Raw genomic sequence first — 14985 nt, 5'->3', positions numbered from 1 at the left:
GCTAGGGAATTTTGCTTTGCCTTGCAAAATATGCCTTTGCCTGGCATACATAATAACACAGGACTTGGTTGCTTTCCTTGCCCTCAAGCATATGGCCTATAGATTCAGTGATACAGGTGCTTTATACTTCCAACTCAAAAGCCCCAACTAGCCAAACAGAATAAGCAATCAAAAATTCCTACGGACTTATTAGAAAAGTCACCCTCAAGTCTGCACATTGTCAAAATCATATGGATGTGTGTGGTATTTGCAGAAGAGGTCATATATCCTAGAGTATCTCAAGCTGGAAGGGACCCATCTTCAAGTCCAACTCCCTGCTCCTTGCAGAACTACCTAAAGCTTTATGAAGCAACCCTGAGTCCAACGTTAAGCACAGAAAGGCTACATCTGTTTTGAAGTGCCTCAAATACTGCTACAGCAGCATTTATACCTACAGCAACAGTAACATATGCACAGACATGTCCATAACCCTAATGACTACCTCCGCACAAGTAAAAGTTAACGCCAGTATTAAAACATAATGAAAACTGATATCATCATTACAATCTTCTCTCATCCTGAGGAACCATCCTGGTTCTGGTTAGTTGGCATTTACTTACCTGCAGGCATCGTTATAATCTCATGGAGTCAGCAGGGGTGTTTCCCAGGCTAAGCACCACACCCCAGCAGCTATCTACAAAGAACCCAGCATTTCTTCTTTTTTATTTCAGGACAAACCAGTTCCCCATCTTTCAGTTTCCTAGAATGGTTTTACAGACCACTAACCCAGCTGAAATAATTTCTGTAAGTACTAACCTTCTCATTGAGACTGCTTGCAGTTCTCTGTCTTGCAAGAGCTGTGCGTTCCTCATCAGCTGGGTGACACCTAAACTGTCGTTGGAGATGCAGCTCGTGTGTCACTAGCGAAAGGGTCTTTGCAGGGTTTCTTTTCGTCGTGCAGGTAGTCACTTGAGTGAACTTTGGTTCAGCCTATGGTTGCAGGGCAGCCAAGGCAGAGGCAAACAGCTTCTCTTCCATGTTGTCGTGGTTTTAGGCTGATCCAGCAACTAAAACTCACACAGTCTCTCCTTCTCCAATAAAGTAGAGAGGAGAGAAAAAAAACCAAAAGGACTGAGGGTTGAGGCAAGAACAGAGGGAGCACCCACCAACCATGGTCCTGGGCAAAACAGGCAGCGCTTTTCTCAAAGCAAAACAGTTTATTAATGATTACTTAGAAGGACAAAGGGAAATAAAAACCGATTACTTGAGAGGACAGAAAGAAACAAAACCAGATCTTAAAACCGACACCTTCCCCCCCCCCACCTTCCTTTTCCTCCCGGCTCTACCTCCTCCCCCCAGCAGCACAGGGGGCAGGGACTGGGGAGTGCAGGTCAGTTCATTCCGTGCTGTTACTGCTGCTTCTTTCTTAAAGGAGAAGGAGTCCTTACACCCTTTTCCCCTGCTCCAATGGATCCCCTACCCACGAGGAAAAATCCACAATTTTCTCCAACGTGAGTCCAGCCCACTGGAAACAATCCTTCCCCACAGATTGCTCCGGTGTGGGCTATACCACAGTCTCGGGTACTTAGGGAGCTGTAGCCACTCGCTCCGGCGTGGGTCGTCACGAAGACTCCAGATGCCTTTCTGCCTTGCCGTGCCCCCAACACGACCATCCTCGGGCTCAGGCATCTTCTCCCCACGGGCTGCGAGTGGGTCGCTGCTCCACCGAGGCCGTCCTGGTTGCAGGGGGGCAGCCTGCTATCTCACCATCAGCCGCAGGGGAAACTCGGCTCCGGCACACCTCCTCCCGCTCCATCCTCACTGACCTGCTGTCGATGCAGCTGTTTCTCTCAGATCTCAGTCCTCTCCAGGTGAACTCAGCCCAGTGGGCACCCTGGGAGTGGGGTGCCCCCGAGTTCCCCAGCTGGCTCCGCCGCCGCCATTCTCCGTGGGCGGCGCCGGCCCGACGCAGGCAGCCGCCCGGCCGGGAGCCAGGGAGCGGGGGCAGTGCCCTCCTCCCTTCTCTGGTCGATCCTGGGCGAAGCACCTTTTCCGGTTCCCTTGTCCTGACTTAAATAGGGCAATTCACAGAGGCGCCCTATTGGCTCAACCCCGAGGGGGATGGCAGTCTGATCCGGTGGCCAGAACTAAGCCTAACCCGGATCCAAAACCGGGGAGGTCGCAGGGAGCAAAATCCCTCTCCTGCCACCAGAACCACCCCCCCCTCCACATCAAACCATGACACATGTATATTTCAATGTTTAGGTTTTTGTTTTCGAAGTGGTTGTGTGGGAAAAGAGGTTAGGTCAGTGAGGATAAGCCACACTGAAAACTGGAATCACAGTGTAGGTGAAGTAGGTGAGGGAACAGAGACCCTCACTTTGGTGGAGGTGCGTACAGTTTGGGCACGTGTGTGTTTTAACGTACAGAATTTTTCATCCAATGTTTGTGAAGTGTGTCTCATCCCAGTTGACTATAAAATGTGAAAGTGCACGTGTCCTCTTGCTTCATAATACTTTGATTCCCACTTAGAGTACTGCATTCAGCTCTGGAGTCCCCAACACAAGAAGGACATGGAGCTGCTGGAGCGGGTCCAGAGAAGGTCCACGAAGATGATCCGAGGGCTGGAGCACCTCTGCTATGAAGACAGGCTGAGAGAGTTGAGGCTGTTCAGCCTGGAGAAGAGAAGGCTCCGGGGTGATCTTATCACAGCCTTCCAGTACCTAAAGGGGGCCTACAGGAAAGCTGGAGAGGGACTTTTTACAAGGGTGTGTAGTGACAGGACAAGGGGCAATGGCTTTAAACTGAAAGAGGGGAGATTTTGTTCAGATCTAAGGAAGAAATTCTTCACTCAGAGGGTGGTGAGGCACTGGAACAGGTTGCCCAGAGAAGTTGTGGATGCCCTATCCCTGGCAGCGTTCAAGGCCAGGTTGGATGAAGCTTTAGGCAGCCTGGTGTAGTGGAAGGTATACCTGCCCGTGGCAGGGGGGTTGGAACTAGGTGATCTTTGAGGTCCCTTCCAACCGAAACCATTCTGTGATTCTCTGATTTTGTGATGCAGAGGAAGAGGCGGAGGTTGGCAAAATCTGTATCAGCCATTGATTTACTGTGGCCAAACGGGCTGTCGCTTGTCAGCAGGGCGTTGTATCGCTCCCTGCGTGCATTCGCCGTATGGTTCAGCTGCAAGGGAAAATATGTTCCTTCAGTCACTGTTATTTTCCTTCACACTTGCAGCAGACTAGGAATACACACATGCCCTGTTAACAGGAATGGGTTTGTGAGCTGTGACTCATTATGCTATAGTAACTTGATTTTTTGCAACAGCTATGCATATCTGTAACAAAGATTGCCTTGGCCCATGTTAGAGCTGTGACTAATGCCAATCTTGTTAGGTTTTCATCATCCAGATTTATCTTCTTGTCAAAAGTTTTGTTAAATAAGGTTTCCTCAAAGAAACATTGTCTTGCCATCAATTTTCCCTGGCAGGTGTATTGATTGAAATAAATGCGTTTTTTCGTGCCACTTGAGAAACCGAGTGACAGATCGTGCACTGAATATGATAAATATGACCATTGTTCTTATTGTTGCTATAATTATTACTGTATCACTGTATCAATAGCAGAATCGTCTAACAATAGCAGAGACACCTCTAAAATCCTTCTCCTTTGTGAAAACGTTTTCAAATCACCTGAGTGATTGTTTTCTTGAGGTGGCCCAGAAATTGCTACTCATTTCCCAGAGCAGCCTTCTATCAGATTTTCCACTCCTCCTGCTAGAAAGGTATGTATCTATATTTATTTAGACCATTTTCTGAGGGATTCAGAGACTTCTCATCATTATTCAGTATGTGATTCACACATGTCCACAATAATACATCAGAAAATAACATTAGCCCTACAGAACAACCTGCCCAGCTATTACATTTCTCTGTCCTGATGTATGTATTGGGCAATAGCGTAATTCACACACATATTGTTTTAATGTAGATGCTTTTTCTTCATCGTCCCTTCCTATTGTCCAGTCTCTGAGTACAGAAGGGTGCTAATTTTCTCTGAAATCTATTTCTCTCTCCTCCATTGTTATTTTTTTTTCTGCAGAAAAGATGCTGTCAGGGCTCATGTGAACATTGGGACTGAAGGAGAGCCTTTTAGGATGGGCCTATGAGGATGGGGCATGTTGCTGGTACCATTAGGGTGGGCTTGTGCAGCTCCTGGAGGAGCAGGAGCTCCTCTGGGCTGTTCGTACCAACCCCTTCCAGCGTCCTCCTTTCTTCCTTGTAGTGTTCTTCTTTCCCATTCCCTCTCCTCTTCCCTTCTGTGTTCCTTCAGCCACCTTCTCGCCTTCCTCTGCTGCACCCCATGCTGCTGCTTGCTCATCTGGAGTGACTCCAGAACCCACCATGGCCACCTTGGGGCCCCCTGGGAGCCTTGGCATGGAGAGCGGGACTATGGGCTTTGCCTGAGTCCTCCCGATGCCCAGCTTGCCAGTCCCTGCTCCTACACCCAGATGAGCTTTGTGTTAATGAGCACGATATCCCTCTGGGTCTTACAGCAGCGTTCTGGCAAGAGGGGCAAAGGAAAGCAGCACTTTCTTTTGAGATGATTGTTTGGAAACGATGCCCAGGGGCCGGGACATTGTCTGCTGCTGAAAGCCAGGGGCCAAAGTGTCCTTAAAGTCATCATCTGCAGCTGAGTGGGAAGGAGCCGTTTGCGGAGTTGCAATGACGAGGGGGTGCCGCTCAGCGAGTGATGTCGCACTGATGGAAGAGCAGAGCCGAAAATCAAGATTAATGGTGCCGAAGATCTGGCTTATCATGCCTGCAGCAGGCTCAACTGACCGTACGCATGCCTTATCTCTGAGGGGCTAAGAGCCACCCCAGCTATCAAAACTTGAAATAAATGAACAGTGGCTGTATGAGCTGCTTCTGCCTTCGGATTCGATTTCCCAGAGGCATTCGCACTGCTGCGTGTCTCTCCTTAGTACCTATGCGCTAGAAATGCAGAATAGCACTGAAGTGCTTTGTACCAGCATCGTACAAAAGGGACCGTGACTGTGAGGCTATCACGAAGAAAGTTCTGAAAACCATGAAAATGGTGTCATCTGCTTTTATCTTTGTGGGTCTGTCTCCCCTGGAGTCAGCAGTTCAGTGCAGCTACAGCTCAGGTCACTTAATGTTTTCTTGTGGGTTTCTTGGGGAGTGATGAATTTGGAAGGGAAAGATTTTTATTACCAACCTCTGTTTTTCTTTAGTCTTCAAGTATTGTCATGAGTCAGTGTAGATAAGAGGTTTTTTGGTTTTTTTTTAAGTCCTGGCTAAATTACAGTCTCCAAATATTGCGTCTTTTGCAAATTTGAAAGAAAGGGGTAGAAGGAAATGGTTCAAATAGCTGTGAGGATTTCTGAAGTCATTACTGAAGGAAAAAATATGATTCTGTATGTTTTTTGCCTATAGGTATAGACTGGAATTCACAGAAATGGAAAGACATTTGCTGAATTTCGAGTGGGGCTGCAGTAATACTGTCCGCTAACATGATCGGTGTTGCGAGCAGGTCTCTGCCTAATAGGGGAATGTGCAAAGTACACAATTCTGCTGATCCTCAGCTCCTGTCAAACATCCATTCAGCTGATCCTCAGCTCCTGTCAAACATCCATTCAGCTGTAGGGAACCATGCGCTGGCTCCCAGTGCCTTGTGTAGTTTCTTAGATGGTTTCTGTGCAAAACCACAGAGTTGACAATGTGTGTACATATGTGCAAATTGCTGTAAATCAACTATTTAAATGAGAGGCAGTGACTTTTAATGCCATTAATTAATTAATGACAAAGCCGTTTGTTTTGACTATGTTTTTTGGATATATTCCTGAGGAAAGATCTTTTGTTGGTATGGTCAAACTGACTGGTTTGTAGCAAAGTGTAGCCTTTTAACTAAACTTCCATATTTTGTTGGTTTACTTGGGCATATTTATAAAAGTAGCTTTTTATCTTATTTATAAAAGCAGCTAAATATTTCAGCTTACTTTTTCAGTGTTACAATGCTGAAAAAACATGAATGAGATGCTCCTTGTTCATGTATTAGATGATACTGTTTTGTGTTTGCACACCGTGTTGAACTGCATTAGGATGGAAACTGTGATCTGATTCCAACTAATAATTTGTGTGCTAATAATCCAGGACATACCATTGCAACACGTCTTACAAGCCGTGAACAGAACGGAGTGCCAAAGATGATTTGCCTCCTGATTCTGCGTAGGATCCAAAGGCAACAACAACAATAGTTGCACTGGTCAAAATCTGAAAAGGAAAATTTGCCCACATGTATTTATTGTAACCATATTAATGGTAATGTGGATTGTCACCATTTGGAACGTAATTTTGGATTAGCTTCTTGTGAAAAAAATAAAAATGGGTTTGAAGAAGAGACTATAATCTGGCACAAATGTTTAAAATCATCCATTTGAAATAACCTGCTAAGCATGTTCTTCTACCACTCCTGTATTTGCTGAAGCTCTCAGACTGTTCCTTGAGTGTTGACAGTTCATCTTTAGCTTTAGAAATGTGTTTTTCTGCTGACTAATTTAGCGTAGTCCACCAAAACCTATTTTCCCCTTTCTCTCGCCCTCCTCCTGACCAAGAGCAATAGGTAGCGACTGCTAACTATGAATCTGTCTGGTGCCAGTGAAGGTTTTGATGATATGCCCAGACTCCAAATAGAGCCTTTTTTGATTTTCTTGTGAATAGGAGGAGGAGAAAATACTGTATTGGGGTCTCATGTCCTGAGCCGAATAGATAGAGGACTAGTCTTGTTCCAGTTCAATGATGGATGCGCTTTTTTTTTTTTTTTTTCTGTGAAAATGTTTCTGTCCTTATTGGAAACAATCAGAGCAGATGGGAAAAAAGCTGGCATTTCAGGTTTCAGAACTGATGAATCCTGTACCGGTTACAGCTGCTCTACCCTCCCTGCACTGTGGGCCCAGGAGTTCTGCTCGGTTTTAGGCTGTGCAGCATAGGGGTGTTACAGGGAGAAAGTAACCTGGGCTGCTGGTAGCCAAGGAGCTAGAGCCTTCTGTAAAATGAAGAGGTGCGAACACCAGGGATTTCAAAATCGAGAGTTAAATTCTTACTCTAGTTCTGTACTCTTCCCCCGTGTTTACATGGGAAGAAAAATTAAGTGCTACTAACCTGGAGTGTATCTACTTGCCACTCGCTTCCGGGCTGTTTGGCTTTCAAATTTATTTCCACATCATAAAGGCTTCTGTTTTCTAAAATGAAGGCTGAGATTTGCAAATAAATCACATGACTTCCTGACAAAAATAATTACTGGGAGGTGGGTGACAAGCCATTAGATCATGGGTTACAATTTGGCTTTCCAGTATAAGGTACTACAGAAATCTTCACTCAAACAAATGGTAGCCCCAATGATAGTATAGACAATTATTTTCTGTTTCCTCAGCTGCTTCTAGAGAGCTGGTTAGACATGTACTACTTCTTCAGAGATCAGTGTTCTTAAGTAACCTTCTTAAAGTAAGTGCAGATTGGTATCTAAGTTGTTGAAGTTTGGTGTGGGGGATATATGCACCCTGGGAGACAAAGAATAGTCAAGATGGACTGTTCAGCCCTTAACCTTCCCTGTGAGACACTGAAAAGCAAGAAGACACTAGTGTTCGTATTGGTTTTGTGACGTGGACCTGCTCTGGAAACTTTGGTTCATTCTAAAGACAAACCAAGTAGTTGTCAGATGTTGCCATCTTTCAGTCTTCAGCAAGCAAGCCTAGAAATCAAATCCTTTTGTGTCAAACTTACGTCCTTTCATGTTTTTAAGGACTGCTGTAGCAAGTTATACCTGTGTCTTTGGCCTGGGGATCGGGTCTGTCTCATGGATCGATTTCTTCCAGCTCGACTGTTACTTGTTTTTTCCGGTTTTCCTGCTGGCCGGGAGAAGATAGAGGGTTTCAGGGAAGCAGACCTGTTGGGTCTAAAGTGGTTGCCACCTCGTGGCCTCACGCTGTGGGCACAGATGGCTCACTGGCACCATGGCACGGTGCCTGTTAAGGCAGGTTCTTTGCGTTTCTGGCCGTCTGTGCCTGGAGCAGTGGGTCATGGAACGGGTCTGAGGCTGAAGCCCTGCACGGCAGCTGTGGATGGACTTCAGAGGGTCAACCTGCGCTCCCAGGAGCTTTGCTAGGAGATGCATTGCCCAACTTCAGTTTTGGACTTGGGCTGGCCGGGAGCGAGCCCTTCCCTGTTCCATGCCCCATCAGAGAAATGCCACATCATGTCAACTGTATCCTGGGCTGCGTCAAAAGCAGCGTGGTCAGCAGGTCAAGGGAGGTGATTCAGCCCCTCTACTCTGCTCTCCTGAGACCCCACCTGGAATACTGTGTTCAGCTGTGGAGTCCCCAACACAAGAAGGACATGGAGCTGCTGGAGCGGGTCCAGAGGAGGCCACGAAGATGATCCGAGGGGTGGAGCCCCTCTCTTATGAAGACAGGCTGATAGAGTTGGGATTGTTCAGCCTGGAGAAGAGAAGGCTCCGGGGTGATCTTACAGCAGCTTTCCAGTACCTAAAGGGGGCCTACAGGAAAGCTGGAGAGGGACTTTTTACAAGGGTGTGTAGTGACAGGACAAGGGGCAATGGCTTTAAACTGAAAGAGGGGAGATTTTGTTCAGATCTAAGGAAGAAATTTTTCACTGAGGGTGGTGAGGCACTGGGACAGGTTGCCCAGAGAAGTTGTGGATGCCCCATCCCTGGCAGTGTTCAAAGCCAGGTTGGATGAGGCTTTGGGCCACCTGGTGTAGTGGAGGGTTTCCCTGCCCGTGGCAGGGGCGTTGGAACTAGATGATCTTTGAGGTCCCTTCCAACCCAAACCATTGTATGATTCTATGTCACTTACCACCTGGCTGGCACTGCTCTGTCTCTCATTTCAAATTACAGCCAAGCAGAGAGACTGGGGTGAAGGCTGTGCAGAACCCTCAAAAAGAATGACGCGTACTTAAATTCTTTTTCTTCTTCATTTTACCTAAGAACTCGAGAAACCGACTCTCAGAAGTTGCCTGATTGAGAACTGTAGCATCCTAGACTTGGTGTCTTGGTGCCTGTGGAAGGGGCATGTATCCTTTCATACAGTGAGGTGTGTTTGACTCTGTTGCTTATCACCACGGACAAAGATATTGCACTTTCTTGCTGGAACAAGCAGACAGCACTTCCTTGCTTTTGTAGAATTAATAAGTTCTTGCTGTTTGCTGTGGGTGTGGGTTTCAAAGACGCGTGGAACAGCAAACCACGCTGCTGGAGTGACAAGCGGTAGCAGTTAGTCCTTTCTGAGAGAGTCTTGTCCAAAAGTGGACAGGCTTAGACCCTAACCCCAGGCCAGGAGAAGGGGTTCAGTTCCCCGAGAATCCTCCTGCAGCCAGCGTACACCTTCGCACGAGGCCGTCAGTGCCGGGAAGGGAGGTTTTCCTCGCACACCGCCCTCTGCTCTGCCTGCCGCGGCTTCAGAGAACGGCTCGAAGGGAAGGCGCCTTTTTTCCTTCTCCTTTTGAAGAGGGAGGAGGGCTGAAAACGATGGTGGTTTGATCTGCCTGTTTCTTATTCTAGTTGCGTAAACACACCAGAGGATCTCTCTAAATTAAATTAAGCAAACCTTTCATGTTCTCTCCCTGCTTCAAGAAAGCCAATGTGGCTGCTTGCAGATTTGCAGCTCCAGAGAAGACAAAGATCCGTAGTGTGCACAGACTCAAGTGCTGAGCAGTGCCATGCTGAAAGAACCTGCCCGAGCTTTAATGGAGTATAAAAGCTTTCTGGGCGCCAAGCAAAAATCTGTTTAAATCCCTGACGGAGGTGAGAGCGCAGCATCTATTATCACCGCATGCACGGAGACCCGAAGGCTCTGGAAACATTTGCATGGATTTACTGCAATTAAAAGATTTCAACCTTTCCAAACCCTTCAAACAGTGGAAGGAGTAAATATAAGGCTCTGCCTTTTCTCTGTCTCCATACAAATGTTTAAGGCTCTTCCCTTTTCTCTGCATGTGTGCCTGACTTACTCTGGTCCTTGTGGCAATTTTTCTTGTATGTAAGTGATGTAAAAACCCATAGGCTTCTCTTTCATATTTATAATTACCGTTCGGTACTTAGATTGTGACAGTCCCAAGTGTTCCCTGCCCCACGCAGGGAAGGACTGACCCCCACTGCATGGCACTGAACACACAGCAAAAAGGTTGTCCCTGGGCAGCAATTCCTCATGAAAGCAGATCTTTTCCTCATGAGCACATGTGCAGAGCTGTGTATCCTGAGAGATTAGTGCCTGCACAGACCCCAGATAAAATGCAGCAGGCGTCTGTGAGGCAGGACGATGGGAGCTGAACTGGAGCAGAAAGCGATGCTGGGGGATCAGTGGTGAACAGGTTGGGTGATGACGTAGTACGTATGGGTTCTTTGGGGGGAAAAATGACTATCTCAGGAAGGTTTGACTGTAGATAAGTTTTGTCTGACTAAGATTTCCCTGATTTTGATAACTACTTCGCCAGACTAAACTCTCTGCAAAGAGTCTGTGTAACTCAAAGACTATTATATTTGTGATCTGTATCAAGTGGCATAGCTGGAGCTACCTGTTAGAGGAATACAGGGTAGGTGGATGAATGCTTTCTCCAATATCAAACAGATGCAGAAAAAAATTATTCAGGAGCAGGAAAAAAGATGCTATAAGGTTGAAAATGTCAACTCAGTCACCGGTACCAGTCTGTAAAGATGAGAGAGAAAAGTGAGAAGGAAGACCACGGCCATCGAACAGAGGATTTCTGTCTAATGTAAGAGGAAAATGAGTACGTCTCTACTTTTCCAATTATGTAGAAGGTAAATAGGAGCAAGTCAAAGGAAGATGTTTCCTTTCTTGAGTGTTACTAGATGTGGCTGCCCCTTCAGTGGTGACAGCCCTCCCTCTGGTTTCAGCTACTCAAATAGCAGCAGACAAAGACAGGGAATAGGCAGTGTGGATAAGCAGGTTACTGAATGTTTGGACTGTGACCCCCTTCTTCTTCCAGTCAGGCTGTTAAATATTCATGTAAGTGGGCTCAGACAGATCCCTGCCATCTGTCTGTATTTATATGACTTCATCTAAACAGCTCCAAAACATGTAGAATTTTATCCTCACAACAGCTCTTTATAGAAAAACGTATTTCTCACCTAGCTGAAGGGAAAAGGAGTCAAAACACAAAGCAATTTAGCAAGTAACTGGATTTATTAATCTGAACTCCAGCCCACAGGATCCAAATTCAGCTCCTTTAAGTGCCCAGCCCAGCTATAGATCCAGGCTGTCCAGGCAAAGATCATATTTAGGGCTATAAGGTGTTGTATAGTTCACCTATTACTGCTCATTAAGCATAAAAAAAATTTTATATGTGACTATAAAGGAAACCAGAGACTGTCACTGGATATGTGTGTGGGTACAGAATGAAAGTATTTGATGAGGAGAAATCAATAAGACGACCATTATTTAGGCATCTCAGCCTGCACACCTTGATGGTCGGATAAAACGGGACCGTCATGCAAGCTTCAGTTAACAGTGTGCCCATATGGGTAATTCTGCGAGGGAACAGATTGTCACAGCCACGTTTGACCTGGTTTAGAGCAGTCGTGGCTCTCCCTTGGCACCGTGGGTGCGCCGCTGACATTTCAGCAGAGCTGCTTCAAAAAAAAACTCTGCCTTTGTCAGAGTAGCGTGGCATTTTATGGCTGAGAAGCAATTCCTGCATTTTAAACCAAGCAACAAGCCCAGTACTTCTCCCTGTCTCCAGTCAGAGCCTTTTAAACAGTCTGAATGGGAAGGATGAAGGAACAAGACCACCGAGAAGACAAGCCCAGACTTTTCAGTGTACATACACCGAGTTTCTGTGGACGTGAGGTGGTGTTACTCATATGTGGGAGGGATTTGAATCCGAAGCTCAGGCTCAGCTCTCAGAAGCCCTCACAGGGGCAGGTTATCAGAGAAGAGATGTCTGTGAGATAGCAGAGTTGGCGGTTGGTTTCGTACCTGCTACCAGGAAGTGCTACCAGTCCACCTTACCTTGGCTTACTTTCTTTTCTATCCAGGCCCTCACCTTCTTGCTATTTTTAGGCATGAGTGCATTTTGAAAATAAAAAGGGATGCGTTTTCACTGTGGTGCTTGAGAAACTGTTACATACATTTCAGAAACATGCCAGAGGGGGATCTTTCTGCCTTTAACACCATATTGAAATGTTTTCTTCTTTCAAGGATCTTTCTCCTTGGCTTCATCTTTAAGAATAGCCTCGAGGCTTTGAGCTTACTCAATCGATACATTTTTGTTGATGATTTTTTTTTTTAAATTGTTTTTCAGGCATTGGAAAAAATGTCATCTGTGACCGAACAGCGACTCCCCTGGATGCCTTCAGGATGATGACCGCGGCTCACTATTACCCAAAGCTCATGAGCATCATGGGGAATGTTTTGCGCTTCCTGCCCGCTTTCGTGAAGATGAAGCAGCTGATCCAGGAGGGTTACGTAGGGGAGCTGCTGGTGTGCGAGGTGCAGGTTCACAGCGGAAGCCTGCTAGGCAAGAAGTACAACTGGAGCTGTGATGACCTGATGGGAGGTGGGGGCTTGCACTCAGTTGGCACCTACATCATCGATCTCCTGACCTTCCTCACCAGCCAGAAAGCTGTGAAAGTGCACGGCTTGCTCAAGACCTTCGTGAAGCAGACGGACCACATCAAGGGGATACGGCAGATCACCAGTGACGACTTCTGTACGTTTCAGATGGTCCTGGAAGGCGGTGTGTGCTGCACGGTGACACTCAACTTCAACGTCCCCGGGGAGTTCAAACAGGACATCATCGTAGTGGGTTCGGCAGGACGGCTGATTGTAATAGGCACTGATCTCTACGGACAGAGCAATAGCTCTCCTCAGCGGGAGCTCCTGCTGAAGGACTCAACGCCGGTCAGCAACTCGTTACTTCCGGAGAAGGCCTTCAGTGACATCCCATCCCCCTACCTCCGGGGCACCATTAAGATGGTTCAAGCTGTCCGGCAGGCGTTTGAGGACCAGGATGACAGGAGGACCTGGGACGGGAGGCCCCTTACGATGGCTGCCACTTTTGACGACTGTCTGTATGCCCTGTGTGTGGTGGACACCATTAAAAAGTCAAACCAGTTGGGGGAGTGGCAGAACATTTCAATCATGACCGAGGAGCCTGAACTGAGCCCGGCGTACTTAATCAGCGAAGCCATGCGGAAGAGCAGGATGTCTCTGTACTGCTAGCTCCTCTCAGCTCCTAGGAAAGAATAGGAACCAGACAGCTCTTGAAGAAAATGGTAATTCAGGCCCTGTGAAGGGCTTGGGCATCTTAGAAACAGCTGAGGATACAGGAGAGGGAAATACGGTGTTCGGATCGACTAAATCTGTTGATGGCTAAATGCCAAAGTGATAAAGTCCTTAGAAATGCCCAAAAGAGATAGGAGACTGAAGAGCTGACATAACCTCACTGTTTTAATAACAGTATTAGCTGGCTGATTGGAAAGATATATCATGGACTCATCTCCTGCTTGCAGGTGCTTTAGATTATCCAATTGTGTTTACTGTGAAAGGTTGGGAAGATCCTTTTAGATTTTCCTTGCCTACCAGAGGGCTGTGAAGGTACTGTCATGTCGTTAAATTTTCTGTCGTGTCTGACATGAATGGTTCCTACCATGACAGCTGACACCACTGTGCTGTAGTACTACACCTCTAACCAACACACAGAAGAACAGGACTTGGTGTGAAAGTGTCGCGTGATACGGAAGACCTTGGCAGCTCACTTTTCATATAGCTTGTTAGGAGCTTCTCTGTGTTGGTTTAGCTAGTTGTTTTTTGGTTTTGTTCTGTTTTTTTTTTTTTTTAAAGCACAATTAAGTAGGAAAATGTATTGCTTTTAAAACAAAGCAGTCCTCGACCACAGTGCATGTGCCCCAGTATTGGGGAGGGAGGGTCTTCTGTGAGTTTCAGTGTTCACTGCACAGATTTGCTGATGGAAACGGGTTGTGCAAAACCTTCATGGGTGGCAAGTGGCATGACACAGTAGTGGTCATGGGTTTTGTTATGCAACTGAACTCAGGCTAGTCTCACGAAGGTTTACACACAACTTCCTGTGTCCGGGACTGACTTTTGAGTGAATCCATCGTGCGTTTTGGTTTTAGGTGGAAAACAGCAGAAATCCAATCTGAAACGGTATGGTGCTTAGGCGGGTGGTGTTCTTTTAAACCTTTGTGAACTCACACTTGAGACAAGCTCACCGACAATTGATTTTGTATAGCTCAACCCAGAAGCTCTCACCTCCACCAAGTGGTGAGTGTAAAACAAAAGGGATAAGAAAATTTCCCGTCCATTTCCTGGGGAAAAAATTACATACGCCCCCCACCTCTTCACCTCCTGAACGTGGCCAGCTACTGGTACTATAGTAATCATTCCCTGTCATCAGTGCAGGGGTGGGCAAACCCTTTCCATATGTTTGTCCTGTTCTTCTTTTTAACGTTTTAGATTGCAGTCTTGAAATAATATATTCTTTTGAGAATGTAGTCTTGAAAGAATATAGTGAAAGGCACAGGAATTATGCCAGTAAACAGGGATACTGCTTGTCTGCATAAAGCTGCTCCAGTGCTCGTGTGTTTACAGCACTAGGTCCTCAGATAGGAAAAAAAGCAGAACACAAGCATATAGCACTAAATTGTATTAAACTTGAGAAAAAACTCTTCAGGGTTTTTTGTTGATTTTGGCTAGGGGAAAGAAGAGAACATTGGGATGATCAGTAGATGAAAAGAGAAAATACGACCCTCTTTCTCAAGGCCATCAGATTAGTGTTGCCATTTTAGGTTAGAAAGAGAACTGTCAGAATAATTCAGATTTTTTAAAAAGCACTTACAGTTTTGCTATTTTTAGGAGCACTAAGGGCTTCTGTAGAGGCTTCTCGTACCAATGACTCCATCTGATTGCTGTACGCTCCTGTCTGTCCTATTCCCA

At 46.3% G+C, this 14985-nt stretch overlaps 1 protein-coding gene across 1 annotated transcript in view; it reads left to right on the top strand.

The window, feature by feature from the left end:
- GFOD1 (Gfo/Idh/MocA-like oxidoreductase domain containing 1) overlaps window positions 1-13635 on the top strand; it is a 75650-nt gene extending 62015 nt beyond the window's left edge. The window contains exon 2 of the mRNA XM_086608444.1: window positions 12332-13635. Within this exon, the coding sequence (XP_086464570.1) occupies window positions 12332-13251 (920 nt within the window). The 3' untranslated portion in view covers window positions 13252-13635. The remainder of the gene's footprint in view (window positions 1-12331) is intronic.
- Window positions 13636-14985: the final 1350 nt, after the last annotated feature.

This window comes from Tauraco erythrolophus, chromosome 3, assembly GCF_009769465.1.
Source record: "Tauraco erythrolophus isolate bTauEry1 chromosome 3, bTauEry1.pri, whole genome shotgun sequence".
NCBI lineage: Eukaryota > Metazoa > Chordata > Aves > Musophagiformes > Musophagidae > Tauraco > Tauraco erythrolophus.
Note: the sequence above shows the minus strand (reverse complement) of the source record. Positions and strands in the feature narration are given on the sequence as shown.